This window comes from Nymphaea colorata, chromosome 1 (genome assembly GCF_008831285.2).
Source record: "Nymphaea colorata isolate Beijing-Zhang1983 chromosome 1, ASM883128v2, whole genome shotgun sequence".
Taxonomy (NCBI): domain Eukaryota; kingdom Viridiplantae; phylum Streptophyta; class Magnoliopsida; order Nymphaeales; family Nymphaeaceae; genus Nymphaea; species Nymphaea colorata.
The window spans coordinates 41,358,559-41,376,610 of NC_045138.2; the positions used below are offsets into that span (position 1 = coordinate 41,358,559).

The 18,052-nt window shown below is 35.8% G+C and overlaps 1 protein-coding gene and 1 non-coding gene across 2 annotated transcripts; one reads left to right on the top strand and one right to left on the bottom strand.

Annotated features, from left to right (window-relative positions):
- Nucleotides 1-1,317: 1,317 nt before the first annotated feature.
- TRNAR-ACG (transfer RNA arginine (anticodon ACG)) lies at nt 1,318-1,390 on the bottom strand. The gene has a single exon. It is a non-coding gene; the product is annotated as a tRNA-Arg (tRNA).
- A 4,412-nt stretch (nt 1,391-5,802) lies between these two features.
- Nucleotides 5,803-10,042, top strand: LOC116245779 (probable magnesium transporter NIPA3). The gene is made up of 9 exons (XM_031617334.1): nt 5,803-6,067; nt 6,167-6,223; nt 6,614-6,704; nt 6,774-6,934; nt 7,020-7,147; nt 7,237-7,374; nt 8,932-9,024; nt 9,359-9,470; nt 9,555-10,042. The coding sequence occupies exons 1-9, from the start codon at nt 5,941-5,943 to the stop codon at nt 9,665-9,667; spliced, it is 1,020 nt and encodes a 339-aa protein (XP_031473194.1). The 5' UTR covers nt 5,803-5,940; the 3' UTR covers nt 9,668-10,042.
- The last annotated feature ends 8,010 nt before the right edge of the window (nt 10,043-18,052 follow it).

Below are 18,052 nucleotides of genomic sequence, written 5' to 3' on the forward strand. Positions count from 1 at the left end.
GTAGGACAGGAACCACCCATTTTGTCGAGTTAGTGGGATGGCTTACACAGTTTGCATAGTTCCCTTATAGAGAGCAAGGATGCCATCCGATTTATGTATGAAACCTAGCCTAATTCCACATCTTATGGGGCTCAAAATTTTTGAATTTTAAACTCATAGCGAGACTGATTGAAACTCTGTTGCCGACCCAACTAGATATATTCCCAGATTGGTCCTTTCAAGGTCAAATTGTGAACTATTGGATGCATAGTCAGTATAATAGCCAATAGGCAATAATACTTGTAAAAAATTTAGGCGGAAGAACACGTGTTTCTGATGGACAGAGGAAGAACGAAATGTTCTTGACAAACCTTTCTTATAGAGTAAAAAGTTCCAAGTCCAAGAAATTGTTTCTTGGAAAAAGAAAAGACTTGAATTTTTTGCACATGCCCACGTGATTTTTCTGCAAGAAGAAAGTAAGTCGACAAGATGTCGGAAAATTGTCCTGCAAACCATTGATAAATGAGTAGGGCTTCTTACTAAGACCTTTTTTGCTACTCCTTACAAAGAAGTTGGTAGCAAAAAGGGCATCTTGGGGTTGAGAGAAATGTTGTCCAAAAATTGATCTAATACGTTTCAAGATCAAGAAGTTGTGTTTATATTATTTTATGCTCACTAGTTTGCATTCACTTGAGTTCAAAGTTGGAGTGGGCTTGTAGTATAGATCAAGCAGCTCAAAGGATAGATTTGAGCAAATTATGTTCTTTTCTCAAGGTGAGAAGGGATAATCCACTACCCAGTAGATTGATGAAGCTTCCATTCAACATTTTGTCTTCTATATGGTCTGCATTCGGTGCTTCAAAGTACCACCTTTGTTGACACTTAAATAAAATTACAAAAACTGTCTTTCTACCAGCTTCCACCTCAACCTATTGCACCAAACCCCTCAGAGACTTATGTTTTCCTTTTTAAAGAAGCTGATCACTTCACTATGAACAGGAGGGAGTTACAGCTCTTCAATAAATGAATGAAACTGAGATTGAACATCTCCTGTTCCGTTCATGCATAGGAAGAAATGGCAAGTTAAAAACCAACATCTTGGTACGCCTCCTGCTTCGTTTTGCTTCGGTCTAGCTCTGTATGGGAAGCGAAGATCGAGATCTGCGACTACAAGCATGTAAAATTTAACTTGCGAATCGACTTGGATAAATTAACTTAAAAATATTTGAAACCACCAGGAAAGAACGTCACAATATTAAAAAGGTTATTATGTTTTCACGTAATTTCTATTTATCAGGGTTAATAATAAATCACACAAAACTATTAAAATTCAAAAGACGACTCCACTGGGGATCGAACCCAGAATCTCTAGTTCCGTAGACTAGCGCCTTGTCCATTGGGCCATGGAGTCTTTTAGTTGAGCACGTTTCCTACGGTGGTCAGTAAAAACTAGTTTAACGAGAGCATTAACCTTACCTTGTCGCATTTCTTGGCTCTCTTTTCTTTTCTCCTTTTTTCACGTTCTTTTGCCTAAACTAAGGACCAAAATTCTCAATTCTCCTGTCGTACAGGGTCTATCCTTTGCACATTAGATCGACTTTCCACTATCCTTGAAGTTGCATTTAAGAATTTATACTCAACGAGCGATTAACGTGTTTCGGTTTTACTTCACTAGCTGCATTATTGCCTGGCACAAAGATTGAATATCTCCAATGCTCTCATTTAAGAATTTATTCTCATTCCAATAGTTTTTGAATCAAGCAACAATTGGAGATGTACCCAAATGAGATAATCTATCCCTTAAAAGCTATTATGCACTTAAGGCCACTTACAGTTGTATGGCCGATGATGCATATCGGTGTCACCCTGTTTGCTGTATCGATCAGCCAAACAATACATGTCCGATACCTGTTCTGCCCAACTGAGAATTTTAGATCTTCAACTTGTTATTCGGCCAAAGAGTCGTACAAGTTTGCAGTTAATTTTTATGTTACGTGCAGATCATTTATGTGTCTGGGATGTTGCGTTCGCGATCGTTTGCAGTTTAGGAGAGTAGCACCTAAGGACATCGAAATGATGATGCATTATTAACGCGACCACTGCCCAACCAACTATTTTTTGCCCTTCATGAATGTCTACAAGCTATTAAGAAACTATCTTTAGTTATAAAATGGAAAACATAAAACTGAAATACAACATTCAATCCATATGTGTATGTATGTAAAGAGGGAAAGAGAAAAAGATAGCTAGTAGACCTTTATATAGTACGCTTTGAAGAGAATCATTTAGGCTATACATTTCAAGGAAGTCAAATGTAAAAATTAGATTGCAAATATAAAAGACAATTTGTTTTTTCAAGAGTATTATATATCATGAAGGGAAAAAAAACAAAAGGAAAGATGAAAATAAATGTGTTTCATGGAGGCTGTCTGGCAATAGTAAATCTGTAAATATGTTCCTATCCCATAAACCTGCCTAAAAACAATGCAAATTCATAAAACACTTGTTATAAATGTTATATGAATCACTCCACTTTTTTTGTGGTTGATTCATAAGACACTATAATGTCTTACCGTTTCCAAACAACTATTGACAGTAGAAACATTTTGTGGTTGTCCTATAAATATACTCTAAAAGTTTATGACAAGTTCATGAAAAGCTTATTTTAGAGTATCATCAATCTGCTCCAATTTTTGAGGCAAATAAATTGGGGCGGATTCATCGGACAGTAACATTGTGTTATTATTGTCGAAAGACCCCTTAAAAAATGTTGGGCATTAGGTAGGGCGGGCTGGCCCAAGGCTCCACAAAGCTGGGCTCTTGTAGGCAGCTCAAGACCTTCTCCCCTTAATTATCGAGTCGGACCCAATCGTCAATTTTATATCTGTCAAGTACCCAGTTCGATGCCCACTTACATTTGAAACCCTTAATATTTCACTTTTTAATATCTCAAACACTGTTTGAGATGTGCCAATAATTTCTAAAGAACCATTGGTGACACAAGAAGAGTTTCTAAAGGCGTCATCGGTAATGTGCCAAGTGTTTCTATGAGCCAATTGCCTACATTATTCCGAAGAATATATATATATATATAAACCAAAATAAAAATTTAGTGAAATGAGTTTTAAATACACATGTCGGCCGAGTAGGCCCACCAATACCGAGTCAGGCCAGCTCGACCCGGTGATTTTTTCTTTTAATCAGGTTGGTTCATGTTGCAAATAACCAGCCCAAACCCAATGGGAATACTGCTCATCGAATACCCAAGCCATTGCCAACTCTTCCTTATGTCCTTTTAAGAGCCATCAATTTTTCTGACCTTTTAAAAAATCTTGAAAGTTAAATAATAGTTGATTAAAAAAAAAAAAAAAAATCTTGGTAGGCCACTGTATAGATGTAACTTCTTGTTCTATGAATCACAACCATAGATCGGTTTTGGAGATAAGTTCCACTACTGCGTCAACGAAACTTGTTTCCACGAACCAGCTTGCCTTGTACATGCATGGTTCGTGTTATTAGGGGCATAAATATATATTTGAAGAAAAAAAAAATGCCATTAGTAAAGATATAATACAAGTTTTTCATACACATACATATGTTTTTCTATTTGTATAGCCATAAATTTTATACTTATCAATATTTTTCTAACATTTTCTGAGTTGAAAAATACAATTTTCGGGGTTCCGACGGTTGCGATAAAAAAAGAAAGCAAGTTAGGTGGGTTTTGAATATACAACCTTCAATTCAACTCAATCATTTAAAGAAAATAATTAACAGCCAATGGCTTCCGTGCCAATAAATGAAAATCGCTAATCAAGCATAAATATAGTATAAAAATCTAAATCTTAATATTTAAATAAAAATTATACTTTTGGCAATAAATAAAAAGGATAAATGTACAGCCAGCACAAAAGAATTGACTTATCCGCACCAACACTAGAAAATGAATTCAAGTGTTTTTTTTTTATATATAAAATGTATACTCGACTGAGAGTACTAAAAAGATACTTACACCTTTTTATACCAAAGGTAGATAACATATACGTCCTTTTTCAGTCTTTTTATTAATTGAATATTGGTGTTGTTATGAAGCCTAGCCGAACGAGTTCAAGTCGAGTTCTAATTGGCTCGATCCCTTGAGCAACCCACAATCAAAAGGGCTTAATTATTGTAAGCACAATACCAGTGTATTTTTTCCTTTTCTAAATTAAAAAATAGTTAAAAATGTCTAAAATTAATTAGAAATATAGAATAAAAATTTATATTAATTAGCATGGTATCTCGACAAGGAAGCGATTTGTAGATACCGAACACATCAGCCTACATGAACTACAGGGCTTCGAATTTAACATGGTTGAATCACAGTTCTTTTTTTTTCCCCTTGTTTATTGGATAGAAGCTTATTTCTTTTCTCTTCTCATAAGAAAGAGAGAAGGGCGTCATTGCATTTGATTCAACATCCGAAGTTAAATTTTATCACAGGGACACTTCAATGGCTTCCGGAAACAAAATTTTATACTAAAAAAGAAAAGGAAAAAAAGTGATTGCAGTGCTTTTCTTTTTTCTTGGCTGCCAGACTTCCGGAGCTTCGGGAAAACCGATCAAAGATGAACAAAATAAATGAATAAGATCTTTTTAGCTTACGAATATGTCTCTTTATGTCAGAGTCGGATAGATCGACAGTCAAAAGACGGCTCCAAAAAGAAAGTCCACCATGAAAACTTCAGAAAGATGAAGATGGAGATTCAAGGTGGATCTCTCAGAGTGGTTAGTTCACTTACACTAAGTGGACCAATTGGCATGAAGATCGCCTCTGCAATACTAACCCTGAGTGAGCATTGAATTTTGGAAAAAGGAAAATATGTTGGTTTTTTGTGTAATGTTTAGGTGTTCAGGATTGCCACCTTGAATAACCAAAATGTCTTTCTAAGCGTGGAAAGATCATAATATGAAAAGTGTTTTCGAAAGGATCCAAGAAAAAAAGGTCGAATTAAGGAATACCAATATGAAGCTTCTAAATATTCTAAATATGAATAAGGTGCTGTCGTAAATGCTATTTTCAGATTAGCCCTCTCTTAACATTCAAAAAATACGATTACAATCCTCCTCATGTTGTAGTAGGGAAAACCCACTCTCTCTTTCTTGTTCAATAAAATTTTGTCTGCTTAATCCTACTAGATACACTCATATGGGGGCAAGGCTTTAATCATTAACCTACGCTATTAATCCTAAAATTTTATTTATTTATACATTCGAAGTGCTTCACTTGGGATGAATCGCCTCATTTAAAATCTAAATGACCTGAGATATCAGGTTCATAAGTTCTGAGATTTCAAACTCTTGACAAGAATATATAACTTCTAATTTGTTTGCAAAATATTTCATGAAATTGTCTTCTATTAGTATCCTTTCTGCCTGAAATCTATGACTTCGAATGTTGTGCATTTTAGATTTACGGACTCGAATCTACAATTTGTTGAAACCATCAACTTAAATTGGACTCCACATAAAATAAGATCTTCAGGTTTGTCATAGGACTAATTGACTGCTCCTACTTATGATTTTTCATTCATATACCTCTTCAGACAGAAAACTAAATGAATCAGGTTGATTTTTTTATTTATAAACCTCATGGAACCGAAAGCTCTTTAGATGAATCAGTGTCATGTGGGTTTGGAACTCGACCAAATTAAAAAGATCCAGTTTCACTTCAATCATTTTAAAGGAAAGGCGGCGAATATTCCACCAACCAGCATGTTAATAATTAACACACAAATATATATATATATATATATATATATATATATATAGAGAGAGAGAGAGAGAGAGAGAGAGAGAGAGAGAGAATCCAAGGTATTTTATTGCCTCAATGAGTACGCAGACAATAGGAGGGGGAGACCGAGCGGGGGCAAGAATTTTCTAAGGGGATGAAGGTGTGCAGAAGGATCACACTGAATCGGCATGTCTGTGTCCACAGATAATCTCAAAGGCTTCACTTTGGCCCTTCTCTCTAGTGGGTTCATTGGCGCAAGCTTCATCATCAAGAAGAAGGGTCTCAGGCGGGCAGCCGCTTCCGGTGTCCGAGCAGGTGGGTGCTCTCCATTTAGGATCTTCTCGAATCTCTGGATTCGGATTGTATCTGATTTTCTATTGATTGAGAGTCTTATTTTTGGCATGGTTGTTGCAGGTGTTGGTGGCTACTCCTATCTTCTAGAGCCTCTATGGTGGGTGGGCATGATCACAAGTAAGCTTCTTTTTTTCCTGTTTATTATTTCGATTGGAAAGCTTCTGTTTTCCTGTTTATTATTTCGATTGGATTAAAATAATGGGCTTTTACGGCACTTTTGCTGTTGCTCTCTCTTGGTTTTGTATGCATTAATTGGTAATTGTTGGATACTCTAGTTCAAAAGCTTTGGGTATTATTTTAATGGTTGTTCTCCATTTTGTTGGTTACGTTTCTTTCTTCTGTCTTTGGCTTGACGCATTCAATTGGGGTTCTTCCTCGGATATAGTTAGCAATTTCGTCGGTCCTCCAATCTTAGTTCATTTATGTCTGTTAGCGGTTTTGATGCTTTGTAGCCTTCATTAAAAGCCTTTGATTAATTGTATCTCTTCCTTTTGGGTATTTATCTAGTGATTGTGGGGGAGGTGGCAAATTTTGTTGCATATGCTTTTGCTCCTGCAGTTTTAGTGACTCCACTTGGTGCACTAAGTATAATAGTAAGGTAATAGAGTTGCTTCTTTTCTTTTATTATATTTCCTCTTGCTATAACTTCTATATCTTTATGGAATAGTGCGGTGATGGCTCACTTTATTCTGAACGAGAGGCTGCATCCTTTAGGCGTGCTAGGATGTGTAATGTGCATCGCTGGTTCTGTGATAATTGTCATTCATGCACCACAAGAGCGCGCAATTAGTTCTGTCCAGGAAATATGGATCATGGCGACCCAGCCTGGTTTGCAACACCTTGTGACCTTATTTTTCTTCAGTCTTGGTTGCTCATGGAAAGACTAAATCTGACTTCTTGTTCTTGGTTTCAGCTTTTCTGCTTTACGTTGCATCTGTGATTGTGTTGGTCCTGGTACTAATCTTCCATTTTGCACCTCATTGTGGCAATACAAATGTGTTGGTGTTCACAGGGATTTGTTCACTCATGGGCTCTCTGTCGGTATAACTCGGTTAACTAAACTTCGTTACTTTTAACATCTTTATGGCATCTGCATAACTCATTGGTTCCTTCTTTATGTCTACATGCAGGTGATGAGTGTCAAAGCTCTTGGAACTTCACTGAAGCTAACCTTTGAGGGTTCCAACCAATTGATTTATCCAGAGACATGGTTCTTCATGACAGTTGTTTTTACATGTGTCCTCATGCAAATGAATTACCTTAATAAGGTTAGACACTAGCTTCAACATCATGGCTCCCATTCGCCAGATATCTTTTCCATTCTGCTCGATAATTTCTTGTAGATTATCTTAGTGCTTAGGGGAAATCATAGCTGTTGTCTTCAGAAACTGAGAAACCAGAATCTGAGCCCTAAAATCCATATGTACCTTGATCAATGCATAGTGAACTGCCATTTTTTTCTATCCAGACTTGTTCTATATATGTAAGTTTTCCCCTTTTCTTTAATTTGTCATGTTCTACCTGCTAAAACAAGGATGCAGTGAATGATCAGGAGATAGAACAAGTGAATGAATGTGCTGGCAAGCTAACAAGGGTCACCACTCCCAGGAAGTACGATTGATACAAGAGGGGGATAGGATAGAGATGTCCTTTGTGAGCTTTTCTCAATCAATCACGTCACACCATCATATACACCTCTTGCTCTCTCTTTATTATTTGAGCTAGCGTCCTCATTTGATACTTGATAGATATCTCTATCTTAATTGCTTGGACTAGCACCCTCATTCTATTGATATAGGAATCTTTTGGGCCAGCATGCTCACTCAATTGCTATAGAAATCATTTGGAGCCCATGCTCCCTCACTTGCTTTCTCTATCTTAATCCATTGCTTACCTGAAGTCACTTACACTCCCTTCACAAATTTTGAAGTGAAAATCTTGGTCTTTACCTTCTTGATTGGTATCTAATTTTGAAAAATCATGCTACTAGGCAAAATTTTGTGTTTTATGTCATAGATATGGTATTATGGATACATGATGGAGTCAATGCATGACATGTGATTGCCTTATAGATCTAAGGGCTTCCTGTGTACGAACATAGCTCTTTCCTGCATTGGCAAGAGTTGTTGCGTTGCTAATTAAGCAATAACCAATGTTTTCAAAGTCTAGAAGATTATATAGGTGTTCTCTACTTGGCTTCTTATGTTGCTTCCAAGTTCCAACTAGTAAAGAAATGTATGGACAGCATTTGTGTGACACAGTAACTCGATCTGCATGACCAAAAGTAAATTGTTTCCTAGTTAATCATTGGGTCTAATTTTTCGTTGAAATCTGCCAATTTTTCAAGTAATTGCATACAAAACAAGTTAAGATATTCATACTTCTTTGTGTGCAAGCATTTTATTTTAGTTTTATGAAGTAGAATTTTTTAAAATGAAGTATTTTCTCTTCGTGAAAAGTGGAGCTGAACACATTAGTACTTTGGAAAAATTGAAGGTTGTGTTCTATTCATGCGTTCAGCTTTACTCAATATCTTAATTGGTCTAGGAATCATTTGTTTGACTGCCATATCTGGTGGACTAAATTCATGCAAAATAAAAATGACACACCAATACCACCTGTCCTGAGAAAAAAAAAAATGTCTCCATTGCAAATGCTACATGGGCAAACTTATTTGCTTTATGGATAGTATGTGAAATCAATACAGTTACTGCTGATAATTTACTTATGTATGATATTGCTTCCTTCGGTTTATACTATTTTCATGGATAGAAATAAGTTATTTTTCTAGCTTTAACATGTGTTTATGTTTACTTAATTTTCAGGCTCTTGACACCTTTAACACAGCAGTGGTGTCTCCAATATATTATGTGATGTTTACAACTCTCACCATTCTTGCAAGTGTCATAATGTTCAAGGTATATTTTTGGTTTCTCTGCTTACCAGTGATCACGAAGGCAGCTTTTAGATGTTTCCTTTTGTGGCATCATCTTTGCTACTTATTTCTGCAACAAAGCCTTTAATTTGTCTTTTTATGTGACTGTCAATGCCAGCGGAAGGGTCCATTTCATGCTTAAGTTTTGTGCTGAACTTGCCTTTGGCTGGATGGCATGAATTTGGCTTTGAAAGCAAAGTCCGGATGCGAGATATCTAATTTGTGATCTAGTTTCTAAATCTACAATACTCCATGCAGCATCATACCTTCCAGTAACAGTGCCTATATTGGTTCTTATTCTTTTATTGCTTGTTCAGGATTGGGATGGCCAGAGTGGAGGAAAGATAATCTCTGAGATATGTGGATTTGTTGTTGTGCTATCAGGCACAGTTTTACTGCATCTCACCATTGATAGGAATTCCTCAATAAGTGTGTATTGCAGTTTCCATTATTTGCATAAATCATCAGCCTTTTCTTCTTAAGCAGGAAACTCATGCACTTTTTCCCGCACAGATTATGCACCACTGTCTCCATCTTTGTCAGCATGTCTCAGTCATGGGAATGGTGAAATGATGAAATATACTGATGATGAAGAGGGTGTATCTGGGAGACAGGAGCTGTACTAGATGCTGTGGCCTAAATTCTTGAAAAAGTTTCAGATTCCGCCTTCAGTGTTCCTGATGCATGGACATTAATTCATCTGGCCATGGTAGATGTCAAAAGACTTCAAACAACGATGGGAAGCGTCCAACGCTTTGTAAGTAATTCTCCAGCGCTTGGAGCTTGGTGGCATCTAGCATCTTCATCCAGTATTCCATTTGATTGTGTTGAAAACAATCACGGCCTTCATAATAATGAAAAAGGTAGCTTTGTCTAAAAACAGTGGCTGGTTGGTTGCTGAACAGTTGTAAATATCTTTTGAACTTTGCTACATTTCACAAATGATTTATCCATAATCTTTGTACTTCATTCAATAAGATCCACTTCAGTATGTTCTTTTCTGTAGGTGCTACAATTTTTCTTGCTGTACTGAAGAACAGTGGTTGAGGTGGTTTTGATTTAGCTTTGTAATGCAATAATAAATCAAGCTCACCGAATTGGATCTTTTTGTTTTTCTTTTCCCCTTGCAGGCACAAGTATAAGCTTTGGCCGGTCATGTAAATAAAAACTACAAAAATACTGCACGCTTTTTAGTCATGAAATTGTAATATGACTCTCTCTCGATACATTGGGTCCAAGCCATCAGGTCAAATGTCATGGATAGGCCCACCCAATTAAATTGAACATATCAAATTTAACAAACTGCTAACAATACGTTAATGTTACCTGTTTAATTTGGGGCAGTCCGAGTCAGGCAGGCCGCCTGCCTGCGTTGACAAGCCAAGTTTCATCCGTTGTTCATAAGATTGGCTCGAGCATGGGTTGGGGGCATATGTATATTGTCAAAAATCGACAACTAAAACAGTCGTAAGATCTACTATTAAAACAAACCGGGAAAATCTCAATAGCATAGAATTCAAATCTATGCTACATGCTAAATAATATTCTAAATAATATGAATTTGAGGAGCGATTGCGGGAAGGAGATGGTCCGACCTCAAATTCATAGATCTGAGATCCTTGGTGATCTCATATCACTATAGTTCTTAGATCAAGGGTAAGCAAACCGGCTTAAAGTTTTCTTTCACCACCAATTTTTTCTGTTAAAAAGAGGAGGAGGGTGGTGAACATAATCTTAAACAAGCCAAAAGAGAGAGAGAGAGAGAGAGAGAGAGAGAACCAGAAATTTAGTTTGGCTCTGAATTTCATGGAGTAGGCTATATGTTCCAGCATATATTAGGGAGAAGCATGAAATCACCCCATGAACACAAAAGACCCCCTCTTGAATTTCGTTTTTTTCATTAAGAGAATGTTTTGTTAAGAAGAAAACCTGTTCTCTCGATATATGGAAAACAGGTTAAGTATCATACGGGGTAAAAGTATTCCTCCTATTCATTCAACAAGAAAGAAAATGCGTGACGTGAAGAAGAACATGATTCCACCATTCCAGGTGGTGGTGAAAAGGACATGTAAAAGAGACTTATGAAGCGTTTCACGGTATTCCGCGTCAATAAAAATATTATAAACAAAGCAAGGCACGTAATAAAAGTATTACTAGAAGCAAACTGTAAAAAGTTTTTTCCACAAACAATTTCCTACATCATCCATTTATCGCAGCCATTGAAGCCCTTTTCACAAGAAACAAATGCCATCACCGCAAAATCTTCAAGAAAAGGGAAACTGGTGAAAATTTCCTCTTTAAAGGGAACTTTTTTTTAGGTGTAACATTACACTGCCTTTACTTTCAACGCTTTCTGTCGGCTAACTTTTACGAGGCGGCCGTTAGCGAATTATTTATTTATTTTGCAGTTGTATGCACTTTTCTGCATGCTAGTCCGTTTTTTTTCAAATATGTAAGTTGAATAGTTTATTTTATCATTTCTATATATTACGAAGAAGTACACTACTTCGAGCCAAAAACTTAGCTGTCATTTATTTTTCTTTCTGTTGTAACGCCACATTAAGTCGTGGTTCCCTCTTTGATAAATACAAGACAAAAAGTAGCACATCAAAGATGCCCTACTTGTTTCTACCTTTTCAAATATATACATAAGTACATACACATATATATATATATATATTTATTGGTAAATGCTTAGACCACTTAAATAAAAGAGAAAAATTAGACCCATTACAATTAATTATTAAAACATTTTTTTTACAATTTAACATTATAGACATGATTTGAAGATTGATTTGGTGAGATACTTATATTAAATTAGTCACTTTTACTTTCATAGTATTTTTTAAAATAAAAAAATAAACAACTCTTATAACATGAGGATTTTGATAGTAGAAAGATCAAAATTTAAAAAAAAAAACTTGAATTAAAACCCTTCAAAGATTGTCGAAATGATGTGATATAGTTTTAAGCATTTAAAATTCACACAAACCTGTGACCGGAAGTAGACACCCGATCTCATGATTGGGCCCTTGAGACGGGATATCCCGTGACACTCTAATTGTGGGCTGCAGTTACGCCTTATAGGTTCTTTCGATGGGTTTGCTCTTACTTTAGTTACTTCATTTCATGCATTTCAAACAAGAGATTCAGTGTACCGAGTCTTAGAATTGAGGATTACTGAAATCTCTCTGCCATAGGTGAATACCTGCAAGATAAGGGGTATCAAGCCATACTGCAGAAACAAAGAGATAACAGAAGACAAGAGAGTTTCCTTTATTCATTTTCAATATATATATATATATATATATATATATATATATATATATATTTGTGTACAAAATTCATATATGTTACATGGGTAATTCTTAGTGGGATACAACTGTAATACAATTGGTTTAGTGGTATACAACTGTAATGCAATAAGCACAGATGAGCCTTTGAGACTTTTCTTCAACACTTCCTCTCAAGTTTAACAGTACGTTGTTGAATACTTCTTTGCTTTCTATTTTTGTTAATATGTCTGCTAACTGCATGCTACTTGTAACATGTTCTGTACGAATGATGCCTGTTTTGATTTTCTCTCTAATGAAATAACAGTCTATCTCAAGGTGTTTCGTTCGCTCGTGAAACACAGGATTGTTGCTGACCTAAATGTCTGCATGATTATTGCAGAACAATCTTATGGGTAACTTCGCTTGAGCAGACATATCATTTAGCAAATATTTGATCTAGATAAACTCACATACAATTAGGGCCATTGGGGTATTCTGATTCTGCACTTGATCGGGCCACTACTACCTGTTTTTTTTGTTTTTCTAGGACACCAAATTGTCACCCACGAAACAACAATATTCTGATGTTCAGCGTCTGTCATTAGGATTGCCGGCATAGTCAGCATCAACGTATCCACATACTTCTAGATTTTCAGTTCTTCGAAATAATATTCCTTTGCGATGTTCCTTGAGATGCCTAAGTATCTTGTGTGTAGCTTCCAAATGTGACTTTTTTGGGTCGTGCATGAACTGGCTCAATAGATTTACTGAGTATGTAATGTCTGGTCTAGTGGTTGTAAGGTATATGAGTTTACCAATTAGTCTTTGGTACATGTGCTTGTTTACCTTCACTGTGCAGTTTCAAATTCAGTTCCATGGGGGTATCTACCCCCTTTGATTCAGTCATACCAGTGGCAGCAAGTCCATTACTTATTTCTTTTGAAAAATGAATACTCCATCTTTGGAGTGTGAGACGTCTATGCCAAGGAAGTAGTGAGCTATTCTCGAGTCTTTTATTTCAAATTGTCTCTTCAACATTTCTTTTGTTCTTTCAATTAGATTCTTTGTTGTCCTCAGTTATTATCAAATCGTCTACATAGACAACCACTATTGTTGTTCCCTCAACAGTGATTGAAAGGAATATTGAATTGTCTGTCCCACTTATCTTGAATCCTCCTTGTATTAGCTTTGTGTTCAACTTCGAATACCAAGCTCTTGGTGACTGTTTCAGTTCATACAATGATTTTTTTAGTCTGTACACAAGTTTATGTTGAGATTGAGCTCTAAACCCTTGAGAAATTTCCATATATATTTCTTCATCTAAATCTCCTTGAAGAAATGCATTTTTTACATCCATTTGATGCAATTTCCACATTTTAACTGCTGCTACTGATAGTAATATTCTTATAGAACTCATTTTTGCCACGGGGGCGAATGTTTCATAAAAGTCTATGCCTTGTACTTGAGTATACCCCTTAGCTATTAGTCTTGCTTTGTAGCGCTCTATTTTTCCCTTATTATTATATTTTACCATGTAGGTCCATCTGCAGCCAACTGGTTTTTTTCCTTCGGGCAGTTTCACTAACTCTCATGTTCTGTTTTTCTCTAAGGCAGATAATTCCTCCTCCATTGCCCTGTGCCATTCACTTCTAATTCGAGCTTCCTTATAGCTTTGTGGCTATGTTTGTGTGTATAGCTTAGACAAATAGTCTTTGTATCTGTATGATATTTTGTGAGGCAGTTTGCTGTCCACTAAGTTGGCTATGGTGTTCTTGGTGTAATAAGTGAAGTAATTGTCCAGTCGTGTTGGAGGATTACTTATTCTACTTGACCTTCTTAGCTGAACCACTTTGTTGTTTCAACATTTTGTCCTAATCTGCTGTCAATATCTTGGCTTTCTTGACTTTGATAACTGTTGTCGGGGGTATCATGCTCACTCACTACTGGTAGGGGAGCTGTGATGGTGGGTATGATAAGTTGCTCCTCTTTGCCAAATACATCTATGTCAATCTATCTGATTCTCTATGCATTTTAAGTCTAGAAAAATATATCTTTTTCATTTTTGGGTCAAAACATTTATATCCCTTCTTTCCGTAGGAGTAACCCAAAAAAATACATTTGATTGCTCTCTTTTTCAGTTTATTTCTGTCTTACTTTTGACGATGTACATAACAGGTACATCCAAATATCCTTAGATGGTTTACATCTGTAGGTCTATTTTTGACTATGGATAAGGGGCTATTCTCCCTTAATTTTTTGCTCACTGTCCGATTTATTACATGACAAGTACATGCAACAGCTTCTAGATTTATTACATGACAAGCACATGCAACTGCTTCTGGCTAGAAAACAACAGGAACATTCGTTTCAAACATAAATGACCTAGCTACATTTAGCAAGTGTCTATTTCTTCTCTCACATACCTCGTTTTGTTAGGATGCGCTTGAACATGTGGTTTGATGTTCTATTCCCATTTATTTTGTGAAATTTCTGAAACTTGTATTAAGATACGTTCTTCTATTATTTGATCTTAGCATTTTAATTTTCTTGCCATATTGAGTCTTTATCAAACAATATAAATTTTTGAAGCAAATGAAAGTTTTACTTTTCTTATTCATGAAATAGACCCACATCATCTTAGATTTGTCATCCACAAACATTACAAAGTACTTGTGCTCATGATATCCATCTATGAGTGTAGCCCCCAGACATCAGTGTAGACTAAATCAAAACAAAAATCAGAATTACTTTTAGAGTTGGAGAAAGGTAATCTGGTAATCTTCGTTGTAATGCATGCATCACAGTTATCTACTACAAGGTTTAATTTCGAAAACATGGTTTTTAAAACCTTATTGGATGGGTGTTCTATGCGTTGATGCCAAAGTCTAGCTTCTTCAATTGAATCCACTACTAACTCGGCTGAATTTTGTTGACAGACATTTAGTGAGTATAGCCCGTTAGTTTCTGTTCCTTCACCAATCATCTAGTAGAATCGCCCTCTTTTCACAAAATATTGCATAACAGTTTAATTCTTTTATCAACTTGCTTATTGATAGCAAATTAGCAGAGCATTTAAGAACATACAACACATCTCTAAGCACATAATTTTCAGTAAGATAAACAGATCCACAACCCTTAACTGCTTTAGAAGTTTCACTTTCTTTCATTCCTTGCTCCATTGCTCAATCCATGATCTTTCGTGTGTAATGGAGCTATTTCCTCTCTTCGACGATCTAGAGAGGCTTTGATACCATCTTAGATTTCAGGATAACTGAAATCTCTCTGCCATAGGTGTATACCTGGGGTTTCAAGTGAGATTGCAGAAACAGAGAGATAACAGAAGGCAAGAGAGTTTTCTTTACTCATTTTCAATATATATATATAGATTTGTGTACAGAAAATTCATATATGTTACATGGGTAATTCTTGGTGGAATACAGCTGTAACGCAGTAAGCACTGATGAGCCTTCCAGACTTTTCTTCAACACTGAGATGCTTAGTCTTGTTTATCCTAAACGGCACCAAATTCGGACAAATGAGACAAGAGAAGGGTATCCAAAAATCACACCTCAATCACATCTCGAAACTGAGCATGTTTCATCGAGTCCCTATCTCACCAATTTAAACATAGCCTAAGGTGTGACCATTCTAATACGAGATATTCTGCATCAAGTTATCTTGGATTCAAGATACGTACATTTTGATTTAAATAAACTTAATTTTACTTAAATACATTTTTTATAGTATATTTTTATAAATTCAAAACAAATTTAAAGTTAAATAGTTCAAGCTTACGTGTGATTTTTTCTTTTATATCTCCAAACTTGAGTGCTTGTTCTTTAAATTATCTTTTTATACAGTTCAAAATAAATTTAAAGTAAAATAATATGTGCAATATTTTATTTTATATGACATCTTTAGTTGGTCTCTTGTAGCCGTAGGCACTATGCCGTCATGCCATAGAGGGGATGAATACTTTGTATGCAAGTTGAACCATAAGGGCATCCCTTTTCGGCACCAACACAACCTGGACCGTCAAGTAAAAGGAAAGGAGAGATATAGGTTGGGATTAGCCCGCTCGCTCACCCAGTGCTTGCCTTTTAAATTTTTGTGAATAATAAATATATAGTGCTTATATTTAGTTAGCTGGCCTTGTTCATGTAGTTCTCATGTTTCGAAAACTCCATATCATTTGTGAGGACCCTCTCTCAGGCAGATTTGCATTGCCAACTCAATATAATGTCCTAGTTTCTATTCCTGCAAAGTTTGTACCACTGGTGACAAAATTTGTCCACCATGTGTCGCGGAATGCATTCACCATGTGGCCTCATAATAAAAGAGTTGTATGTCATGCATCATCTTTTTCTTTTCTGTTGAAATAGACGCGACACATGTATGGTTTTGTATAGGTGAGTAAAAGAAATATTTCATCCTATTGCTCAAGAGAGCGAAGCCCTCACGCTTCTCCATCCTGAATGAAACCAAGATGCTCTTGATGTTAAGATATACTTTCTGGAAAATTTCACTTTTTCCAGACATGCTAAATTTGTTTGATTTGTGATGTAAAATATGACAGATGAATCCAAACCATTCACATGGGCCAAATTTTCAAAGTCACTCTCACTTAAAAAAAAAAAAAACTAATTCAAAGAAAAAGAGTAACATGCAAACAGGCTTTAATTTCCTTCTTTGTTTTCTTGCTAGCTTTGGGACTGGTGACTCCTATATGATTGAGATGCATCTTTATATAAAGGGTTGCTAACAAAACTGGATAAAAAAAAGTTTTTTACATACATGGGAGGGAGGGCCACATACCTATATAGATATGAGGTCCGTTTATGTTTTTATTTGTAAGATCCAGAGGTCCAAATTCAAATCCATATTAAGGATCTGTTTAAATAATACTCTCAAAAACTTAATTTTGTAAAAACTCGGTTTTATGAAACCCAAGTTTTTGGGCAGGATTTTAGAAAATGGTTTTTAACCCAAAACATAATATTTTTTTTTTCATCACTTTCCATTTGAAAACTGAGCTTTAAGACCCAGTTTTTACATCTTCTAATTATACCATAAACTTGGTTTTGTATTGTTATTCAAACACCCCCCCTAAATTTTTTTCGACTCAGTGCTAAATGCTGGATTCGGAGTGCAAAATATGAATTTGAAATAAAAAAGCACCATATTGAATGCAAATCTTGTTTAGTGAAAGTTTGTGAAAGTCCATCTCGGTTATCGAACTATTGACCTCATTTAAATGGGTAATCAAATGAATGAAAACACTGGTTTTATATTGAAAAAAAAAAAGATTCTTTCCAGTATTTAGTTGATATGGAGTTTGTATTAGTGCAGAAACAAAATTGAAAAGTTTGTTGTTTCACTTGTTCTTTTTTTGTATAAAAAATCATTTAAAGTATGAACACAGCTAAAACTCACAAATTACAGCTACCAACGTAAGAAATGACAATGAGAATTAATGTGAAGATTTCGCCTGTAGCATTAGCCCCTGAGAAGTGAGATATGTGTATAAAATAGTCGCATAAATACAAAATATGCGGGAAATAGAGATATGACAAAGAAAAATAAAAACTATAAAAGGATCAGGTCGGGTGTCTGATTGATGTCACCGAACTGTTTCGAAATTGCAACGGTCTCAATTCATGGGCAGCACGGAGTGGCCCCCACGTAAAAAGTTAACAAGAACCGGGCAATCAATTGCCTCAGGCATTATATAGTGAG

Excerpts from the sequence above, each read along its gene's own strand:
- LOC116245779 (XM_031617334.1), top strand. The coding sequence starts at position 5,941 with ATGTCTGTGTCCACAGATAATCTCAAAGGCTTCACTTTGGCCCTTCTC. Across the intron at positions 9,025-9,358 it reads CAAGTGTCATAATGTTCAAG|GATTGGGATGGCCAGAGTGG; the intron begins GTATATTTTTGG and ends TTGCTTGTTCAG. Across the intron at positions 9,471-9,554 it reads TGATAGGAATTCCTCAATAA|ATTATGCACCACTGTCTCCA; the intron begins GTGTGTATTGCA and ends TTTCCCGCACAG.